The 19,384-nt window shown below is 41.0% G+C and overlaps 1 protein-coding gene and 1 pseudogene across 5 annotated transcripts in view; one reads left to right on the plus strand and one right to left on the minus strand.

Annotated features, from left to right (window-relative positions):
• Window positions 1-6,399, plus strand: part of LOC131744519 (zinc finger protein 677-like) — a 126,661-nt gene extending 120,262 nt beyond the window's left edge. For all 5 annotated transcript variants that reach the window (XM_067018826.1, XM_067018828.1, XM_067018830.1 and 2 more), the window contains one exon: window positions 1,781-6,399. In XM_067018826.1, coding sequence (XP_066874927.1) covers window positions 1,781-3,867 — 2,087 coding nt within the window. In that variant the 3' untranslated portion in view covers window positions 3,868-6,399. The remainder of the gene's footprint in view (window positions 1-1,780) is intronic.
• Window positions 6,400-12,119: 5,720 nt separating this feature from the next.
• Window positions 12,120-13,001, minus strand: LOC131744590 (vomeronasal type-1 receptor 2-like; annotated as a pseudogene).
• Between the last annotated feature and the right edge of the window lie 6,383 nt (window positions 13,002-19,384).

Raw genomic sequence — 19,384 nt, forward strand, 5'->3', positions numbered from 1 at the left:
AAAAAGTCTGAGATACTGCAAGAATCACCAAAATGTGACACAGAGACACAAGGTGAGCAAATGCTGTTGGAAAAACGGTACCAGCATATTTGCTCAACACAGGGTTGTCAGAAACCTTCAATTTGTAAAACATGCAATATCTGTGAAGCGCAATAAAGCTAAGTGCAATGAAAGGAAGTATGCCTGTATAGTTGGATCCTATTTTTTTAATCCTTGATGCAAACCTCCACCCTTTAATTGGAGTTTAATCCATTTACATTTACTGTAATTAGTGATAAAGGAGGACCTCTGTCACTAGCTGTTTGTTTTCCATGTGTCTTATATCTTTTCTCCTCAAGTCTTCCATTACTGCCTTCTTTGTGTTAGATAGGTATTTCCTAATGTACAATTTTGATTCCTTCCTGTTTCCTTTACTATACAGTTGGCCCTTGGATGATGTGGGGGTTTGCAGCACTGACCCGCCACACAGTTGAAAACTGTTTATAATTTATAGTCAGTACTCCATATATGCAATTCTTCTGTATATGTGATTTCTTCTTATCTGTGGTTCTGCATCTTATCTGTTTGTTTGGGTTTTGTTTGTTTGTTTTTTGGTTTTTCTGGCCATGCTGCATGGCTTGTGCGATCTCAGTCCCTGACCAGGGATTGAACTTGGGGGCCACAGCAGTGAAAGCTCCGAATCCTAACCACTATAACCTGGCTTTTCAATGTGTCTGCTCTTCGCCCCAACTTTAATCTCTTGCCCCAAGTGTCAGCAGCTAATACATTTCCCTTTATATATGGTTGTTTTTTCTTTTTCCTGTTTTTTTGGCCATGCCATGTGGCATGTGGGATCTTAGTCCAACCAGGGATCAAACCCATGCCCCCTGCATTGGGAGCACGGAGTCTTAACCACTGGACCACCAGGGAAGTCCATAAATATGTTTGATAAGTGCTCCCTGCATAGCATCTCTGCCCTGGGAGAGTTTTGAGTTATGCAACATTTTCCAATTCTCATATTATGTGTTCCTTTGAATATAAGTCCTTTTTCTTGTTCTCAAGGGAGAAATCATCAGATTTCCACAGTCTGTAATTTTATATAATTGTGGGTACTTACTATTTATGTGTTGGTTTTATCTTGGTTTATTAAAATTTTTTATTTATTAATTTGTCATTTACAGATTATGGATTTCAGTAGCTAGCATAGATTATGACTGCAGTTCTTAATGTTGTATAATGCCTATTCTGCTTGAATATAGTTTTAGAGTAGATATTCAGATAATTTATCACACCAACGATATATTATTAAATTCTTCCTGATTTTGCTATTACCTTTTTAGTTTTTCAATTTGTAGTTTTCATGTATTTATGTTAATCATTATGTTTTTTTGGATTATTTATCATTACTTCATATGGTGCCATTCGTTAGCACTTATTTGCATGCAATAATTTATGTAGTAAATCTGCATTCATATAATACGTTTCTCTTCAATATGAGACAACCATTTGTCTACTGCCCATTGGTGTGCTTTTTGGTGTGGTAGTCAAAGAATACACTTTCATAGATTAGGTAAGTTTACATAGTGTGAGTGATTTGGTTTTAGTGTGTTTGAAAGTACGATTCACTTAAAATAATTTAAAATGCATGTATATTTTATTTAAGGATTCTATTCACTTTCTATTCTTAAACATTTATAGAGTTTGGTTAAGAAGTTTTTCATCTCTTCAATGTAAGTATTACTTTTAGTGTAATATTCATCTTCCAACTCTACTTAATATGAAGGCTATGGTTATCTTTCAGATATCTCCATTAGTTTTATGACCAAGGAATTATTAAAGAAGAAAAACATTAATAACAGAGAATTATACCAACCAGTGGTCTTGGGAAGACATGGAAGCCATGGTATTGAGGATTTTGACTTCAGCAAAGTCAGGGGAACTGTGTATGCATTTGAGAATAAGTGTGGATGTGAAGAAAGAAATGCCAAAGGAGAGCTTATGACAGATAACATAAATCACACTGGTAGAAAAGATAAACAATACAGCAAATCCTGGATTAACTTATCTTTAAAACAAAGTGTTTCTTTAAGAAAAAGTGCATGTCGATATTTAAAAAATAGGAAGTCATTTATAAAGAATTTGTTAAAAATAAAAAATAACATAGTTTATGCAGGAAACAAGTATACAGAACATTTTGAAAACAGAACTGGATTAAGCTTTCAGTCACATCTGGCTGAATTGCAGAGATTTCAAACTGAAGAGAAAATTTATGAATGTAATCAAGTTGAGAAGTCTGTCAAACCTTGTTCCTCAATTTCATCACTTCAAAGATTTCCTCCTAGTGTCAAAACCAACATTTGTAACACATATGGAAAGGTTTCTTCCTTCATTCCTATCTATCCTTCATTGCTTACACAACAACAGAAAACAAACATTAGAGAAAAATTATACAAATGTAGTGAATGTGGAAAGACTTTCATCCATCATTCAGTCCTTACTAGTCATCAGAGAATTCATTCCGAGCAGAGACCTTACAAATGTAATGAGTGTAGTAAAGCCTTTAAACAGTTCTCAAACCTCACAAGACATCAGAGAATCCACACTGGAGAGAAACCATATAAATGTAATATATGTGACAAGGTCTTTAATCAGAATTCCCACCTTACAAATCATTGGAGAATTCATACTGGAGAGAAACCACACAAGTGTAATGAATGTGGTAAGGCTTTTATCAAATGTTCAGACCTTTGGCGTCATGAGAGAATTCATACTGGAGAGAAACCTTACAAATGTAACGAATGTGGTAAGGGTTTTACCAAACGTTCATATCTTTGGGATCATCAGAGAATTCATACTGGAGAGAAGCCATACAAATGTATTGAATGTGGCAAGGTTTTTAGGCAGTGGTCTACCCTCAGGATTCACCGAAGAATTCATACTGGTGAGAAACCTTATAAATGTAATGAATGTGGCAAAGCTTTTAAGCAGTGCTCACACCTGACTAAACATCAGAATGTACATCCTGGAGAAAAGCCACACAAATGTACTGTGTGTGGCAAGGCTTTTATCCACATTTCAAGTCTGGTAAAACATCAGAAAATTCATACTGGAGAAAAACCATACAAATGTAATGAATGTGGTAAGGCTTTCATCCAAAGTTCAAGTCTTATAGAACATCAGAGAATCCATACCGGTGAGAAACCTTATAAATGTAATGAATGTGGCAAGGCCTTCACTGTGCGTTCAAGCCTAACTAAACATAAAAGAAACCATACTGGAGAGAAACCTTACAAATGTAATGAGTGTGATAAAGCCTATACACAATTCGTACACCTTACTAGACATCAGAAAATACATACCAAAAAGAAAAATCATGAATCTAATGTACCTGATAATGCTTTTATTCAGAGCTCAAGCTTGGAGGATTATCAGAGAATTCATGGTAGAGAGAAACCTTACAAATGTAATGAATGTGGCAAATCCTTTAACTGGTGTTCACGCCTCACCCGACATCAGAGGATACATACTGGAGAGAAACCATATAAATGTAATGTATGTAGCAAGGCCTTCAGTCAAAACTCAAACCTAACAATTCATCAGAGAATTCATACTGGAGAGAAACCTTACAAATGTAATGAATGTGGCAAAGCCTTTAAGCAGTACTCAAGCCTCACCAGACATCAGAATATACATCCTGGAGAGAAGCCACACAAATGTAATATGTGTGGTAAGGCTTTTATCAAACGTTCACACCTTTGGGGTCATGAGAGAATGCATACTGGAGAGAAGCCATACAAATGTACTGAATGTGGCAAGGCCTTTAGACAATGGTCTGACCTTAGGATTCACCAAAGAATTCATACTGGAGAGAAACCCTTAGAAATGTAATGAATGGTGTAGATCATTTAACCATTTTAAACAATGGACTATAATCAGATAACTTATACTAGGGAGACTAAGTCTCTAGTCCTAGATTAATCAATTTCAGATGTTAAGTTCTTCACAGTTATTAAAAGTCAAAATCATTTCAAATTTATGAAATGATGGTTATTGGTAGAGCAAGGAGATCTTTGGAAATGTACCATTTCCTCTTTTTAAAAATACTTTTATTATATGAAGTTTCTTGAAAAGGCTGTATTACAATTGATGTTTTTCAACCTGAAGTTTAAAATTTATTGATGTTATGCCTTCATCACATGCTTTTATGTGTTACCATGATGGGCTCTGCTAAGGGATCATTAAGATAAAAGGGCCTACTTGTATTAGGTGGGGATCATTCATATTCATGTTTTCTGAAGGAACAGGACACTGAATTTTAACAAACAACACTGTGTTTTCGAATGAGAGCTTGGAAAATATATGTAAAACAATGATGTAAATCATAATAATTTCAGATCCTCTTCTACAGATTTGTTGGTACAACAGAGGACCCACTGGATTATTAGAAACCAATGCTCTGCCAGTTGAGGGTGAAACAGAGCAGTCTTTAAGATTAAAAGATTGAGATTTTCATGGGAATAGGATGATAGGTTAGTAGGGACTGCTTATGCGGTAGAAATAATGGAGAAGAAATTATGGTTCTCCTCTCTTTTCAAAGAAAATAGCTGATGTCAAAGATGAGAGAAAATACAGTCTTATTCGAGTAACTAAAGAGAACAATTATCAGAAAGGAGAACTTAATCAAAACACCCAGAATGCAATGTACATGTGTAGGATTCACGTTTAACCACTGTATCACTTTGATACCATTTCACTCAAAATGTGTCAGAGTTGTCTACAGTTTAATCATTTTAAAACTCTAAATGAATTTTTTTCTATCTTATCAAGCCTATGCCACCTCACTGTGGTACTTCGTAACAAATACTAACAATACATCTTTAGGATGTTAAGGTTGAAAGGCACCTGCAACAATTTCTTTGCATGATGGAATCAAACAACATACAATTTTATGACTATATATTCACAACATCCTTGAGTTATTCTTTCTACACTCTGCCTCTTGGGTATTTATGTGGATATGATTAAAATACCATAGCAGTACAACTTTAGACTCTGCCCTCTTTAACATTTGAGGTACTATTTGTAAATGTGCTATGATTATATTTCAACGTGCCCCGTTTTCTGCCTGCATAAGACCCATGGCTTGCAATGCCTTGATTTATCAGTATACAAGGTAAAAAATAACATATTAAGCATATGAAGTGTTAGGAAGTAGAAAATTTAAGGAATAAAGATAGGAACAGGGCTTCCCTGGTGGTGCAGTGGTTGAGAGTACACCTGCCGATGCAGGGGACATGGGTTCGTGCCCCGGTCTGGGAAGATCCCACATGCCGCGGAGCGGCTAGGCCCGTGAGCCGTGGCCGCTGAGCCTGTGCGTCCAGAGCCTGTGCTTCGCAACGGGAGAAACCACAACAGTGAGAGGCCCGCGTAACGCAAAAAAAAAAAAAAAAAGGAACAGTATTTTATTCTTGGAGCTCTTACTGGAGTAATTTGAAAAGATCACTGATCGTAAGTTTCCCCTTAAGAATGAACAGACTCGGGACTTTCCTGGTGGTGCAGTGGTTAAGAATCCACCTGACAATGCAGGGGACAAGGGTTTGAGCCCTGGTCCAGGAAGATCCCACATACTGTGGAGCAACTAAGCCCATGTGCCACAACTACTGAGCCTGCACTCTAGAGCCCTCGAGCCACAGCTACTGAAGCCCACGCACCTAGAGCCTGTGCTCTGCAACAAAGAGAAGCCATCACAATGAGAAGCCAGCGCACTGCAACGAAGAGTAGCCCCCACTCACCGCAACTAGAGAAAGCCCCCACGCAGTAATGAAGACCCAACGCAGCCAAAAATAAATAAATAAATAAAATTTAAAAAAAGAACAGACTAACTTAAGGAGGAAAGGTTGGTTTATTTTGTTTTATTTATAGGCCAACTAGGAACTGAACATATGGACCCCCCCCTCAAAAATAGTTAATTGCACTTTTAGATATCCCACAGATATAAGAGGGACCCTCCAAAAGTTAATACAGAAATCTCTTGTAAAATGGAGTCGGGAGGCCAGAAGGGGGAACTCTCATGTCTTCCCACTTGACATCAACTGCAAAGCCAATAGGAAGAGAAATTTCTTCCATCCACCTGGAGAAACGTTACTACTTTACTACCCAGCAGGAGGAAGGAATCATTTATCCTTGCCCAGCAACAGCCCAGCCAATGAGAGACTGTCACAACTCAGCCAATGGGAGACCTTTATACTTTGAACTCCCAGTTTCCTTTAGTGGACTTTTTTTTTTTTTTTATGACAGCCCTTCACAAGTTCCCCTTCTCTTCTATGAAAAAATTTCTCTCCTTTGTTTCTCCAGACTTGCCTGTGGTCTGCCATAGATTGCATGTCCTGAATTGCACTTCTTTGCTGCTTCTGAATAAACCTACTTTGCTTGTAAAATAACTGGCTGTTTTATTGTTTTAGGTCAACAACTAGAACCCCAAATCTGGTTTAGATGTCAAGACTGGTAATGCTAGACACCAAATGAGGATGAAAATGTTTTAAACATAATTAGACTTTTTGGATACAGCAGTGCAGGTTTCCCAAGGTGGCACAAAATGGCTTGAGAGAGCAAGGAGAGGAGACCTGTTTTAGGTTTATGTAGAGTTTATGAGTCCTGCAAGAGGTCTGCTTTTCCTGGGGACACCAAACAAAGGAGCACCTTGGCTTATAAGCTTCCCAACTGTAGAGTACAGGGACGACACAATAAATATGTGCTTTTTTTTGGTGGTATGTCAATTGTACCTCAATAAGCTGTACTAAAAATGGGGAGAGGGGTTGAGGCTTAAAAGCTGTCTATAGCCAGTCTCATCCCACCACGAGGGATTTGTGAAGTAGTCGGCAATCTGCAGCCTGGAAGAGGACTCTCAACAGAATCAGACCATGCTGACACAATAATCTTGAACTTTTCATCCTCCAGAACTGAGATCCGTCAAGATGGTAGGGTAGAAAAACCTTGAGCTCACCTCATCTCATGGGCACACCAAAGTCACAACTATTTACAGAACAACCACTGATGAAAAAGACCAGAACCGGCCAGAAAAGACCACTAAAGACATAAAGAAGTAACTATAACAAGATGGCTAGGAGGGTCAGAGTCACATGATATAGTCAAGTCTCAGAGCATTTGGCTTAGAAAGCCAGTGGGGCTTTCAGGAGTCCCAGAGGGCTGGGGGAGACAGAGACTTCACTCTTAAATGGCACACACAAAATATCACATACCCCAGGACCCAGGGCAAAAGCAGTAATTTGACAGGAGCTTGTGTCAGACCTACATGCTGATCTTAGAGAGTCTCTTGGAGAGACAGGAGGCAACTGCAGCTCACCCTGTGGACATAGACACTGGCAGCAGCTATTCTTGGAAGCTCCTTCTACTATGTGGACAGTGGTGCTGGCAAGCACCATTGTAGAATCCTCCCTCTAGCTTATCAGCCCCAAGACCCTGCCCTGCCCTGGTGCAGCAGCCTGTAGGTACCAGTGCTGGGACACCTCAGGCCAAGAAACTAACTGGGCAGAGACACTGCCCCACCTATCAGCAGATAAGCTGCCTCAAGACACCCTGAGCTCACATCTACCTCTGGACATGGCCCTACCCACCAGAGGACCCAGGATCTAGTTCCACCCACCAGTGGGCAGGCATCAGCTCCAGAATCCTCTGGGCCCTGACCCTGTCCTCTAAGAAGTCTGCTGTAGTCTCTGGACCAGCCTCATTCACCACAGAGCAGACACCAGATATAGGAAAACCACAGTCCTACAACCTAAGGACCCAGCCTTCTTAACAAGAGGCTAACTGTAAATATATATGCACCCAACTTAGGAGCACCTAAATACATAAAGCAAATATTAACAGATGTAAAGGGAGGAATAGACAGTAACAATAACAGTAGGGGATGTTAACACCCCAATTAGATCAATGGACAGAAAATCAATAAGGAAACACTGGCCTTAAATGACACATTACACTAGATGGACACTATATATATATATATATATATATATATATATATATATATATACACACACACATAACATTCTATCCAAAAGGAGCAGAATACACATTCTTTTCAAGTGCACATGGAACATTCTCCAGACTAGATCACATGCTAGGCCACAAAACAAGGCTTGGTAAATTTAAGAAAACTGAGATCACATCAAGCATCTTTTCTGACCACAACCCTGTGAGACTAGAAATCAACTACAAGAAAAAAACTGCAAAAAACACAAACACATAGAGGCTAAACAATATGCTACTAAACAACCATTGAAGCAATCAAAGAGGAAACCAAAAAAATATCTGGAGACAAATGAAAATGAAAACATGATGATCCAAAACCTATGGAACACAGCAAAAGCAGTTCTAAGAGGGAAGTTTATAGCAGTACAAGCTTACCTCAGGAAATAAAAATCTCAAATAACCTAACCTTACACCTAAAGGAACTAGAAAAAGAAGAATAAACAAAACCCAAAGTTAGTAGAAGGAAAGATCATAAAGATCAGAGCAGAAATAAATGAAATAGAGACTAAATAAACATAGAAAAGCTCAATGAAACTAAGAGCTGGTTCTTTGAAAAGGTAAACAAAATTGATAAACTTTTAGCCAGACTCATCAAGAAAATAAGGGCGGGGGCCAAATCAATAATATCAGAACTGAAAAAAGAAAAGTAGTAACCAACACCACAGAAATACAAAAGATCATGAGACTGCTACTGAAAACTGTATGCCAATAAAATGGACAACTGAGAAGAAATGGACAAAGTCTTAGAAATGTACAATCTCCCAAAATTGAACCAGGAAGAAACAGAAAATATGAGCAGACCAATTACCAGTAATGAACTTGAATCAGTAATTTTAAAACTCCCAATAAACAAAAGTCCAGGACCAGATGGCTTCATGGTGAATTTTATCAAACATTTAGAGACGAGTTAACACCTATCCTTCAACTATTCCAAAAAACTGCAAAGAAATGAACACTCCCAAACTCATTCTAAGAGGCCAGCATCACCCTGATACCAAAACCAGACAAAGATATCACACACACACACACACACACACACACACAAAAAAAAAAAAAAAAAACCCAAGAAAATTAGAGGCCAATATCACTGATGAACAAAGATGCAAAAATTATTAATAAAATATTAGCAAACTGAATCCAACAATACATTAAAAGGACCATACACCTTGATCAAGTGGGATTTATCCCACAGATGCAAGGGTTTTTTAACATCTGCAAACCAATCAATGTGACACACTACATTAACAGATTGAAGAATAAAAATCATATGATCGTCTCAATAGATGCTGAAAAAGCTTTTGACAAGATCCAACATCCATTTATGATAAAAACTCTTCAGAAAGTGGGCATAGAGGGAACAAACCTCAACATAATAAAGGCCATATATGACAAACCCACAGCTAACATCATACTCAACAGTGAAAAGCTGAAAGCATTTCCTCTAAGATCAGGAGCAAGACAAGGATGTCCACTCTCACCATTTTTATTCAACATGGTTCTGGAAGTCCTAGCCACAGGAATCAGAGAAGAAAAGAAAGAAAAAGAATCTAAATTAGAAAGGAGGAAATAAAACTGCCACTGTTTGCAGATGACATGATACTATACTTAGAAAATCCTAAAGATGCCACCAGAAAACTACTAGAGGTCATCAGCAAATTTGGTAAAGTTGCAGGATACAAATTTAATATACAGAAATCTGTTGCATTTTTATACACTAACAATGAACTATCAGAAATAGAAATTAAGGACACAATCCCATTTACCATCTCATTAAAAAGAATAAATACTACTATATATATATAATATATATATATATGTATATATATATATACACACATTTATTTTTTTTGGCTGTGCTGCATGGCTTGCGGGATTTACTTCCCTGACCAGAGATCGAACCCAGGCCCATGGCAGTGAAAGCGTGGAGTCCTAACCACTGGGCTGCCAGGGGATTCCCCAAAATGCTACTATATTTAAAATAGATAATGAACAAGGACCTACTGTATAGCACAGGGAACTCTACTCAATATTCTGTAATGCCTAAATAGGAAAAGAATTTGAAAAAGGAATAGTTATATATATACGTATAACTGAATCACTTTGCTGTATATCTGAAACTAACACAACACTGTAAATCAACTATACTCCAATATAAAAAAAATTTTTAAAGAATAAAATATCTAGGAATAAACCTACCTAAGGAGGTAAAAGACCTGTACTCTTAAAACTATAAGTCACTGGGACTTCCCTGGTGGTCTACTGGGTTAGACTCCGCGCTCCCAATGCAGGGGGCCCAGGTTTGATCCCTGGTTGGGGAACTAGATCCTGCGTGCATGCAGCAACTAAGAGCTTGCATGGCACAGCTAAGAGTCCACATGCCGCAACTAAGTGTCCGCATGCCGCAACTATGAGCCCACATGCCACAACTAAAAGATCCTGCATGCTGCAACTAAAAGATCCAATGCAGCCGGAATAAATAAATATTTTTAAAAAGATCTTAAAAAAAAACTATAAGTCATTGATGAAAGAACTTGAAGACAACACAGATGGAAAGATATACCACGATTATGGATTGGAAGAATTAATATTGTTAAAATGAACATACTGCTCAAGGCAATCTGCAGATTCAATGCAATCGCCATCAAAATACCAAGGACATTTTTCAGAGAACTAGAACAAATTTAAAAATTTGTATGGAAACACAAAAGACCCCAAATAGCCAAGACAATCTTGAGAAAGAAGAACAGCGCAGGAGGAATCACACTCCCTTACTTCAGACTCTTCATAGCATCACTTTGTACAATAGCCAAGACATGAAAACATGTATATATATGCAATGGAATAATACTCAGCCATTAAAAAGAATGAAATTTGCCATCTGCAGCAACATGGAGGGACTGAGAGAATATTATACTTAGTGAAGTAAGTCAGAGAAAGACAAATACCAAATGATATCACATGTGGAATCTAAACATAATACAAATGAATCTAAATACAAAACAGAGACTCGCAGACATAGAAAACAAACTTATGATTACCAAAGGGGTGAGGGAGGGAGAGGGGGACAAATCAAGAGTATGGAATTAACAGATACAAGCTTCTATACATAAAATAGATTAGTAACAAGGATTTACTTTATAGCACAGGGATATGCAATATCTTGTAATAACCTATAGTGGCGTATACTCTGAAAAACAAAAAACGGAGTCACTTTGCTGTACAGTTGAAGCAAACACAATATTGGAGATCAACCATACCTCAAAAAAAAAAAGAAAGGAGGGGAGTCTCTACCTCCCAGTATTTCCCACATCCCTCTGGCTCTCCTGAAAGAAAGCCCTGCTGCCTTTCAAAGCTAAATGTTCTGGGGGCTTATCTTCCCGGTGTGCCAGCCCAATGTAGGGCTCAGAATGCTCACCCCTCGGGAAGAATCTTTGTAATTGTATTATTCTCCTGTTTCGAGGTCACGCACCCAGGGATACGGTTCTTGACTCTACCGAGACTCCAACCCCCCTACCTGTCTCACTGTGGATCCTTCTGCATTCCTTTAGTTGTAGAAGATCTTTTCTGGTAGCTTCTGGTCTTCCTCATCAAAACTGGCTCTGTATACAGTTGTAATGCTGGTGTGTCCAGGAGAAGAGGAGAGCTCATGGTTTTCCTACTCCATCACCTTGGAGCATTCCCCTGTGGTATTCTTGGTTACAGCAGCCCTAGCTGACTAAAATAGATTTTCCTGGTTAATGAAGGTGGGTTGAACATAATCACCTGAGCTTTAAAGAACAGATGCCAAATAGCTATGACTGAAAGAAGTAAGAGATTGAGAACAGGAGAGGGATTCAATTTGCGAATGCTGCCTTTCTAGATGGAGATACTCAGAAGTGAGTCATCAAAGGAAACGTATTCTGCCAACAACATGAATCAGCCCGAGAGCAGTTCTTCCAGTTCAAAACTTTCCTTTGGACACTGAGGGTGGAGGAAGGAAGGAAGGAATTGGCAACTGTGCACTGTGAAAATACACACAATTTACATATTGCTCCTAACAGTAGGGGATTTTGTATTCCTCAACCAGGCAAAGTAGAGCCTGTGTACACTGGAGTCATGGCTCCTGAGCAGACAGGGGCTGACAGCTGGGAAGCACGCAGCAGTGATTACAGTGATGTCCACAAGGAGCCAGCGAGGATGATCAAAAAGAGACAAAAGAAGTTGAAAGATGGAGGAAAGGGTATAAAAGTAGACAACGGTGCTCACCAGGAGAAGAATGGTTTTGGCAGCTCTGGACTCAAGCGGGGAAGACCTGGGGGAGGCGTTGGTCCTACAAATGTGTTGGATCTGCTGCCTATGCCTGTACAGGATGAAAACCATGGAGCCACTTGGCCCAGAGCATGAGCCCTAAACAGAAAACATCGAGGAATAATAGCAACGCTCCAAACAATGCCTGTCTGGTTTTGTCCTGATGAACAGCAGAACAGTATCAAAAATCCTTTCCATTTGTGATGTTTTTGTTGCTCCATTTGCTAGTTATATCGATAGGAAAAACAACATTTACCAGCATTTGGAGCATCCAACACAGGAAATTAGAGGGAACAATGTACTTGGGAGCTTTTACTTTAAGCTCTGCCCACCTGGAGTTCCTGGGACTGACCGTGATGGCCTGAAAGACACTCAAGAGGCAGATGCTACCAGTGGACACTCCCTCCCCACTCCGTGAAGAAAGAAGTCTGCATCCAAAATCGCTGGGTATATGTTTCCACCCAAAGGGGGAAGAATTGTCTGGTGGACCCCTTTAGATGTAGATGGGGACCAAGAAGTTAGCTACAATCAGGTGCTTAATTGAGGATGAAATCTGTGGACCCTAACCTGTAGCCAGTGAGGGAAAGGATGATATAATGGCAAAGAAGTGAGAAATTCTCCAGGATTCCAACCACAGTCTGTGCTAAGAAGATCACATCCGTTGTCAAATCGCTGCTGGCCATCCTCTCAGTTCACAGTCACTGATACTTGTCTTGTGAGTTTAAATGTCCTGCCCGGGAATACGCGGCACAGGCTGCATGAATCATGTCAGCTGAAATCGAATATTCTGCACTTACCGTTAGCTCCCAGTTAGAAAAATTTACTTCATGTTTTTCTGTTACTTGCAGCCTTAAAAGGGTTGTATGTATAAATTTTAAAGAGCACTTACATATAAAATTCCTCGTGGAAGGCACTGCACATGATCACTTCATTCTTCACAAATCCATGAGCCCGGGATTTCCGTGACTTCAACTTCACAGGGAAGGGTAACACAGAGAGGTTACGTGTTTGCTGAAATCTGCTGCGTAGGGCAGTGAAGACTTGAGACCCATTAGGCTGGTAAAGATAGTGCAGCGAGCCACCATTCTCTGCCAAAAAGCCAGTTAGTTCTACTCAAATAATAATCCAGGTCTATATTTATAGTTTTGGTTTCACAACTTATTTGATTTTAGACTGGTGGTATTTTATATTTTCATTATAACAAGATTCCATTCTTGGAAAGTTTTATTTTGTAGGGCACTACGTATTGTGAATGAAGCTTTAGGTGTCATAATACATGTAAATGCCCTGCACACAGCAGAATATTGCAGGAACCTGCTCCAGGACAAGGTAATGTCATGAAGGTGAGAATGGCTCGGTATTAGGACAGCAACAGGAAGACTCCTTTATTTATTTATTTATTTTAAAGTTGGTGGAGTCTTTTATTTATTTATTTATTTTTGGTTGCACTGGGGTCTTCGTTGCTGTGCCCGGGCTTTCTCTAGTTGCAGCGAGCGGGGGCTACTCTTCGTTGCGGTGCGCGGGCTTCTCATTGCGGTGGCTTCTCTTGCTGCGGAGCACAGGCTCTAGGCGCGCGGGCTTCAGTAGTAGTTGTGGCTTGAGGGCTCTAGAGCGCAGGCTCAGTAGTTGTGGCGCACGGGCTTAGTTGCTCCACGGCATGTGGGATCTTCCCGGACCAGGGCTTGAACCCGTGTCCCCTGCATTGGCAGGCAGATTCTTAACCACTGCGCCACCACGGAAGTCCCAGACTCCATTATTTTTATGTCAGAAAAGCAGGTATAATGGCACGTATCACAGGAATTGTTGAATAAGCACATGTAATGCCATAAACTTTGGGACATAAAACACTAATACATGATAAAAGAGCAAAGGCCAAAACTACATTATTATTATTTTCAGTTCATATACTTATCTATTTGTTAATTTCAGAGTTAAGTGAAAAGACTAGCAAAGAAAAAAGATTTGTGAATGATACTGGCATACGAGACATATATGCAAAACAGCATCTGCAAGGCATGTATCCTTGTGCATTTTATAAATTCAAAGACTGGATTTTTAGATTGATAGTAACAGCGTATTTTTTAAACCAATGGAAACAACATGATATGAGGCTGCCAGCTGCCGCCTTTAACTCATCATTATCATGTCAACTGTTCTGTAAACGTAAGAGCGATGATAACCTTGCCATAACCAACACACTACGGAGGTCTTCGGTTGAGACAGAGTTACCGTCTCCATTAACTGCATCAGACATCCAGAGTTAGAAAAAAACCTTTCTATTCAAGCCATTTCCATTTGCATACACTTTCTGCACAGAACTGGATGATTCTTGCAGATTCATCATACTCTTTATTGCAAACCTGGAGGAATTATTGGTACACCTCTAGTCATCCTGATTCCTATAAGGTAGACTCAACAGCAGATTGATTTTACAACTTAAAATACAAATATTTTTAAGCCCCTTAAAGAGCAGGTTTTGTTATAACTTGGAATGAGTAACAACGATCACTGTCAGAGGTTTACATTAAATTGCACGAGGAGTCTTTAGAGGTTGGTGTAGATTCCAGGACCCCATCTCTCTTTACTAGCTCAGCTCATGCCTCAGACTTATTCCACCTTTCTGCACGGTGCTGGCACCGAATCAGGTTACTACAACAGAAGACTGCCTTTTTCTGATATGATCTCTTACCCAGACTCTTGATCTGCCTTTCTCTTACAGACTCTGCTGCTCAGAATGAAACAGGACATCCTTACCCGACTCCTTCCTGCTGCCAGGACAATGGGCTTGGAGTGACGGTTTTTTGTTTTTTGTTTTTTTTGCTGTATGCGGGCCTCCCACTGCTGCGGCCCCTCCCGCTGCGGAGCACAGGCCCCGGACACGCAGGCCCAGCGGCCATGGCTCACGGGCCCAGCCGCTCCGCGGCACGTGGGATCCTCCCGGACCGGGGCACGAACCCGCGTCCCCCGCATCGGCAGGCGGACCCTCAACCACTGCGCCACCAGGGAAGCCCCAGGAGTGACGGTTTTTATAGCCAGTACCTGTGTGGGAGGGAGCTAGCCAGAGCCTGATATATGGGTTTGAGATTCTGTGTCCTCCCCACCCCTCCCATCAGAACTGCAATAATCATTTCACCTGCAGCAGCAAAGGGAGTGTAGGCTTGGGATCTGGGAACATTTCTGAAAACTTCCCTCTCAGTTGTTAATTACTAAAAACAATTACAAGTTTCTAGTTAGCCCCCTTAGGAAACAACTGGAGTGTTTTCAAGAGGCATCTTCTTTTCCATGATCCCTGAGGGTAGACGGGGTCTCACGTGGAGGAGAGTTGGAAATTCTTAAGTCACACAAATAAAGACTGGCATAAAGGATGTGTGCTCCTCTAGATTCTTCACTTCCCTGAGATGTTTCTCTCCCTGAAACAAGTACTTTCCTAATCTTCAGACCACTGAACTGAACCACCAGTTAAAGTATTGGTAGAGAAATGGAATGAGACAAAATACCTGAGGAGTATATTCAAAGAGACACAAGTAAAAGGAAGAATATGATAAATCACTCATTATAGAAAATGTCTGCACAAATCAACATCAAAACTACAATGAAATACTATCTTAGAGCCATTAGGATGGCTACTATCAAACTAATAGAAAACAATACGTGATGGCAAGAATGTGGAGAAACTGGAACCCTGTGCACTGTTGGTAGGAATGTAAGATGGCACAGCCGCTGGAAAACAGGATGGCAGCTCCTCAGAAAATTAAATATAAAATTACAATATGATCCAGCAATTCCACTTCTGGGTACTTATACAAAAGAATTGAAAGCAAGGTCTCAAAGAGATATTTGATAGCTAAAACATGGAAGCAACCCAACTGTCCATCAACAGATGAACAGAGAAGTGTGGTATATACATAAAGTGCAATATTATTCAGTCTTAAAAGAAATTCTGCGATATAATACAACATGTATCTTGAGGATGTGAACATTAATAAAGAGAACCCTCACCAAGACGGTGTCGGGAGACCAGCACGGGGGAGCTCTCACCCGCGTACCACTGGATCTCAATACAGATTCCAGCAGGAAGAGATGTTACCTTGCATCTCTGGCAGGAAGTGACGCTACTTTACTACCACCATCAAGAGGAAGTAAGATCTCCTCATTGCCTAGCAACAGTTCAGCCAATAAGAGACTGTCACAACTCAATGAAAAGCCACCGTACTTTGAACTCCCAGTTTCCGCCAATGGATTTTTTTTTTTTATAACAGCCCCTCCCAACTGCTCTTTCTCCTCTATAAAATTTTCCTCTTCTTTGCTTTACTGGACTTCACACGTTTCCTCACAGGTGCATGTCCCAAATTGTAATTCTTTGCAGCTCCTGCATAAACCCATTTTGCTGGTAAAATACTGGCTGTTTTAGGTTAACAAGGGCATTATGCTAAGTGAAATAAACCAGTCACAAAAGGACAAATACTGTATGATTCCACTATGTGAGATACTTATAGTAGTCAAAATCATAGGAGACAAAGTATGAGTGGTGGTTTCCAGGGACCGGGGAAAAGGGGGAAATGAGGAGTTATTGTTTAATCGGTATAGAGTTTCAGTTTTACAAGATGAGATGAGTTACAGAGCTGAATGGTGGTGATGGCTGCACAACATTACGGGTGTATTTAATACCACTGATCTGTACAATTTTTAATGGTTAAGATGGTAAATTCTATAAGTATTTTTGCTGCAATTTTAAAAATTGGAAAAAAAAAAAAACAAACCCCAGGGACTTGTTCAAATGACAAAATCTCCAGGGACTTGTTCAAACGAGAAAATCTAATAAAGACCCAACCCCAGGACCTGGCTCAAGCAGCCCTTCTCCCTCAATGTTTTAAACATCACATACCTGTGGGTGAGTGGGGTTACAGGCCTCCAGGAGGGTAAAAGAAAAGCAGCTCCACACGCCACAAAATCGGAAACTAGAAGTTTGAGTTGGCTAGACTCTGATTTCCGATGCACGGAGAGAAACACGTGACCCCGATACTCTTCGTAGTGAGTAGCGGCCCCCTGCCCGCAAGAGTTCCTTACTTTCCCAATGGAGGCTGAGGAGCTGGACTCTACTCCCCGCCCTGTAGTTTAGCCTTAATGAAAACGAAGAGCTGTTCCCATTCTGCTGTTCCTCTACCCTGTGTATATCCTCTAGAGTATTAGGAAAAACAGACCTTCCAGCTCCAAGTGTGCGGAAGCAGGGGAGCTATTAGGGACCCTGGTGTGGGCCTTGTTCAGCTCCCTGCCCCAGATGAAAAGTGTTGAGACGTTACTGCCCTTCCCTTAATATCTCAACCTAGAGGCTGGGCAAACAGTTCCGTGAGAAGGGCAATGAGGCACGAGTATGTCTGTAGTAGCCCCAGCTATTTTACTGTTGAACACTGGCCAGAAGAGCGAGCAGAGGACAGGCCTTAAAAAACTGGAAGGGAAAGAAGACATGCTATTTGCAGGCTCGGGCAAGAAATCTTTTCATGCTTTCGAGCAGCACTCAACTACTCTCTCTCTCCAGCCATTGGATGGAAATGGCTTCCAAGCTAGGGACACAGAAACTGACCCCTGACTTGGGCAAGTTCTCCCCATTGCCTCCCTTTACAAGGCAGCACCACTCCAAAGACATTCAGGGGCAGGAACATTTCCCTAGAATCAGTGGCATTGTTGTTGTTGCAGTTTAGAAAATATAATCAGTGTCCAACAGAAGTAATTCTGGAAGGGTACTGAGTGGAGGTATCTATTTGGAGATTTTTTTTTTTTTTTTTTAATATATGGATCCTGGGAAGAGCAGGTAAGGCCTAGAAACATGTCATGGTCTTACGATGTTACTCCATCTGGAAACAAAATGAACGTGACACTGACACCTCGCCCTCAGTGGCACTATGGGAAATAGGAGACCCTCCCTATGGAGATTACACGTCTTTTTTTTTTTTTTTTTTTTTTTTTTTTGTGGTACGCGGGCCTCTCACTGTTGTGGCCTCTCCCATTGCGGAGCACAGGCTCCGGACGCGCAGGCTCGGCGGCCATGGCTCACGGGCCCAGCCGCTCCACGGCACGCGGGATCCTCCCGGACCGGGGCACGAACCCGCGTCCCCTGCATTGGCAGGCGGACTCTCAACCACTGCGCCACCAGGGAAGCCCACACGTCTGTCTTGATGACTTCCTTGCAGTGTAAAGAAATCCTCCAGTAATGGTGGGAGTGTTCATGAGGTAACCACATGGTGCCGTAGTGAAAATGAGGCAGAGAGTAAGAAAGCAGCCGAGACAGAATGAGTAGGACATGAATGAAGGGGGAAAAGAGCCAGCCTGGTGGGAGTGAATGAAAACACCCCCATCATCTTCATCTTCACCACCCATCCATACACACAAACAGATCCAGGTCCCAGGTCCTTGTGGCTCAGGGATGAACTCTAGGCCACAAGGATGCATCCCTGCAGAAACGTGCACGGAACTTGTCTTTAAGCCCAAAGACGTCTGACAGATGTTTCCAGGCCTGTCATCACCCATTTGGAGAGATGAACCCGGTGCCTTCCTTCCATCCATGCTTGATGACAATATTCAGAACCTTGCCCTTCTGGTGAACAGTTTGCACATCAGGAACAAAGCGCCCCCTTGTGGCCCTTACCTGCTTGGGCAGCCATGGTAATTCTCCTCCGGGGAGACACGTGCATTTCATGCACCGCAGGCTGACCTCAGGAGAACACAGTAATTCTAGGGCTCTGCTAGGACCTCTACTCAGACTACTGAAGTTAAAGCAGCCAAAGGTACCAAATGGCTCCTCAAACTCATCCACTTCCAGGTCATCTAGGTCGAAGCATTTGAAGGGCTGAATGGAGAAGCTGGTGGTTAAAAAAAAAAAAAAAAAAAAAAAAAAAAATCCAGCCGAAGAAGCAGAGTCATCAAAAAGGGAGACAATGTTACTTTGGGGTGGGGGGTTCTCATGAATGGGGTTGGGGAAGAGGCCGCTGGAGACAAGTGATGCACCACTGCTGATTCAAGCCTGCAGGCGGACGAGAAATTAGGGCCATGTAGCTCATTCCGGCTCCAC

The sequence above is a fragment of the Kogia breviceps genome, chromosome 18 (genome assembly GCF_026419965.1).
Source record: "Kogia breviceps isolate mKogBre1 chromosome 18, mKogBre1 haplotype 1, whole genome shotgun sequence".
Classification (NCBI taxonomy): Eukaryota; Metazoa; Chordata; class Mammalia; order Artiodactyla; family Physeteridae; genus Kogia; species Kogia breviceps.